Source organism: Sturnira hondurensis, unplaced genomic scaffold, assembly GCF_014824575.4.
Source record: "Sturnira hondurensis isolate 20B ecotype Veracruz unplaced genomic scaffold, ASM1482457v3 Scaffold0007865, whole genome shotgun sequence".
Classification (NCBI taxonomy): Eukaryota; Metazoa; Chordata; class Mammalia; order Chiroptera; family Phyllostomidae; genus Sturnira; species Sturnira hondurensis.
Genome location: NW_028080496.1, coordinates 12,533,372 through 12,535,812, shown reverse-complemented (window position 1 = coordinate 12,535,812; position 2,441 = coordinate 12,533,372). Strand labels below are relative to the sequence as shown.

At 58.2% G+C, this 2,441-nt stretch overlaps 1 protein-coding gene across 1 annotated transcript; it reads left to right on the top strand.

Moving 5' to 3' along the window:
* The first annotated feature begins 537 nt into the window (after positions 1-537).
* NDN (necdin, MAGE family member) lies at positions 538-2,215 on the top strand. The gene has a single exon (XM_037053796.1). The coding sequence runs from the start codon at positions 654-656 to the stop codon at positions 1,638-1,640; it is 987 nt and encodes a 328-aa protein (XP_036909691.1). The 5' UTR covers positions 538-653; the 3' UTR covers positions 1,641-2,215.
* Positions 2,216-2,441: the final 226 nt, after the last annotated feature.

Here is a 2,441-nt window from a genome sequence, read left to right as displayed (position 1 = left end):
CGCGTGGGTGGGCTACGTGCCGCCTTAATGATGTTACGATAACCCCTCTGATTTGGGGAGGGACTCGAGTCCAACCTCAGACAACCTCATCACGATGTGGGCACTTTTTCGGACCATGCCGGTTGGCCGCTCGGCGTCGGGTCCTCACACTCACTGTCAGGGAACCCGAGGAGACACGCCAGCCGGGCTCCTCCTCAGGGCCTCGTCTCTGAGGTGCCTCGGGGGTGTACCTGGTTCACCTTTCCTGACAGACTCTACCTCAGCACCTCACGAGTTAGCGAACATCTTTCCTCTCACATTCGCTCCTTCCTTCTTCAGCGCGCATCCTCCCTCCCGGCCTCCCCGCGGCCTCCTTAGGGCACACAGGTCACCTGGCATGCTCGGGTCTTTACTTCCTCCGAGTCTCTACCCTCCCTAGGGCCTCGGCCCTCACCCGCCCCGTCGGGCGCGCGCCCCGCCCCCGCCGGCCGCTCGGCCCGCGGCTCGCGGGCGCGCAGGCGCACTCGCGCGTCTCGCCGCCGCCCCGCCCCGCCCGGCCGCTGCGGAAGGCGCCCCGCGCAGCTACGCGCACTTCCTCTCCAGGAGCCCGCGGACCCAGCAGGCTCGAAGAGCTCCTGGACGCAGAGGCCCTGCCCTTGTCAGACGGAGCAGACATGTCCGAACAAAGTAAGGATGTGTGCGACCCCGACTTTGCAGCCGACGCCTCCAACTCCGAGGGGCGCGGCAGCCCTGAGGTTCCCGGGGAGCCCCCTGCGCCCCCTGCGCCCGCGTTTCAGGCCGCGACCCTCGCGGGGCCAGACGGCCCACCCTTAGGCCCCGCCGAAGCCCCTCCGGCCTCGCCGCCACCCCAGGCGCAGAGTGAGGAGGACGACCCGAAGGCCCTGCAGCAGGCCGCGCAGGAGGGCTGCGCCCACCAGGCCCCGAGCGCGGCCCAGCCGGGCCCCGCGCCGCCCGCCCCGGCCCAGCTGGTGCAGAAGGCGCACGAGCTCATGTGGTACGTGCTGGTCAAGGACCAGAAGAGGATGATCATCTGGTTCCCAGACATGGTGAGGGATGTCATTGGCAGCTACAAGAAATGGTGCCGCAGCATCCTCAGGCGCACCAGCCTCATCCTCGCCCGAGTCTTCGGGCTCCACCTGAGGCTCACCAGCTTGCATACGATGGAGTTTTCGCTGGTCAAAGCTCTGGAGCCGGAGGAGCTGGACAGGGTGGCGCTGAGCAACCGTATGCCCATGACAGGCCTCCTGCTGATGATCCTGAGCCTCATCTACGTGAAGGGTCGGGGCGCCAGAGAGAGTGCCGTCTGGAACGTGCTGCGCATCCTGGGGCTGCGACCCTGGAAGAAGCACTCCACCTTTGGAGACGTGAGAAAGCTCATCACCGAGGAGTTCGTCCAGCAACACTACCTGAAGTACCAGCGCGTGCCCCACGTGGAGCCACCCGAATACGAGTTCTTCTGGGGCCCCCGTGCCAGCCGTGAAATCACCAAGATGCAGATCATGGAGTTCCTGGCCAGGGTCTTTAAGAAAGATCCCCAGGCCTGGCCTTCCCGATACAGAGAAGCCCTGGAGGAGGCCAGAGCTCTGCGGGAGGCCGCCCCCCCTGTCCCCTGCCCCCGCAACAGTGTCTCCGAGGACTAGCAAGGTCTGGAGGCAGATCCGTGGTTTCTGACCCTCACGGGGTGGTGGTGGGGTGGGGTGGGACAGTAGAGTATTCAGGATTTCCAGTGCAGTATTTCACGTGTACCTTTTAAGTTTTCAGTACAGTGCTTTTATACCTTTTAATGCAATGTTGTATTCATTTCAGTACTATTAGGTAGTGTGTAGGGTTTCTGCATGTCTGTTTATAAGTAAGCTCTGTTGGTGCTTTCGCTTTTGTGCTACCTTTCTTGAATTTTTGTACCAGAGATGTGCTAAACTTCCGAAATACATTGAGAAACTTTCCATCTTATTCTTTTCTATGGAACAGGTGATGTATGTGTGTTGGGTAGACTGCCCTGGAGAGTTTGAAAGGACTCACCAGCAGAGCTGGCCTAAGCCAGAGAAAAGTCAGGGTCCTGTGTGTGACCTCGCTGGGCACAGGAGACAGCCGTGTGGAGTGCAGTGATGTGGACTGAAGGGGTCTCAATGTGGGCACTTGGCACAGTTTCCTAAACACAAATTACACCCCCACCATGAGTAAACTTTAAACATTAAAGATTCTTGTGATACAATCATTTTTTGCAAAAGTGTACTTTATCTTTTTAATGAAGTAAAATGGGCTGGGAAGGAGATACCTTACAAAGTGTACTGTTTCACAGGGTGGGAAAAATCACTACTCATCATTACTCCAAGTGTGTGAACTTTATAGTTTTTTTTTAAGTGTAACTCATGTGTTCATTGCAAAACTTTGACAAATGTGGAAAAGTATAAAAACAAAGCACAGATGGTCATAATCCCATT

Bases quoted from the DNA above. Each gene is read 5' to 3' on its own strand.
- NDN (XM_037053796.1), top strand. From the start codon at position 654: ATGTCCGAACAAAGTAAGGATGTGTGCGACCCCGACTTTGCAGCCGAC.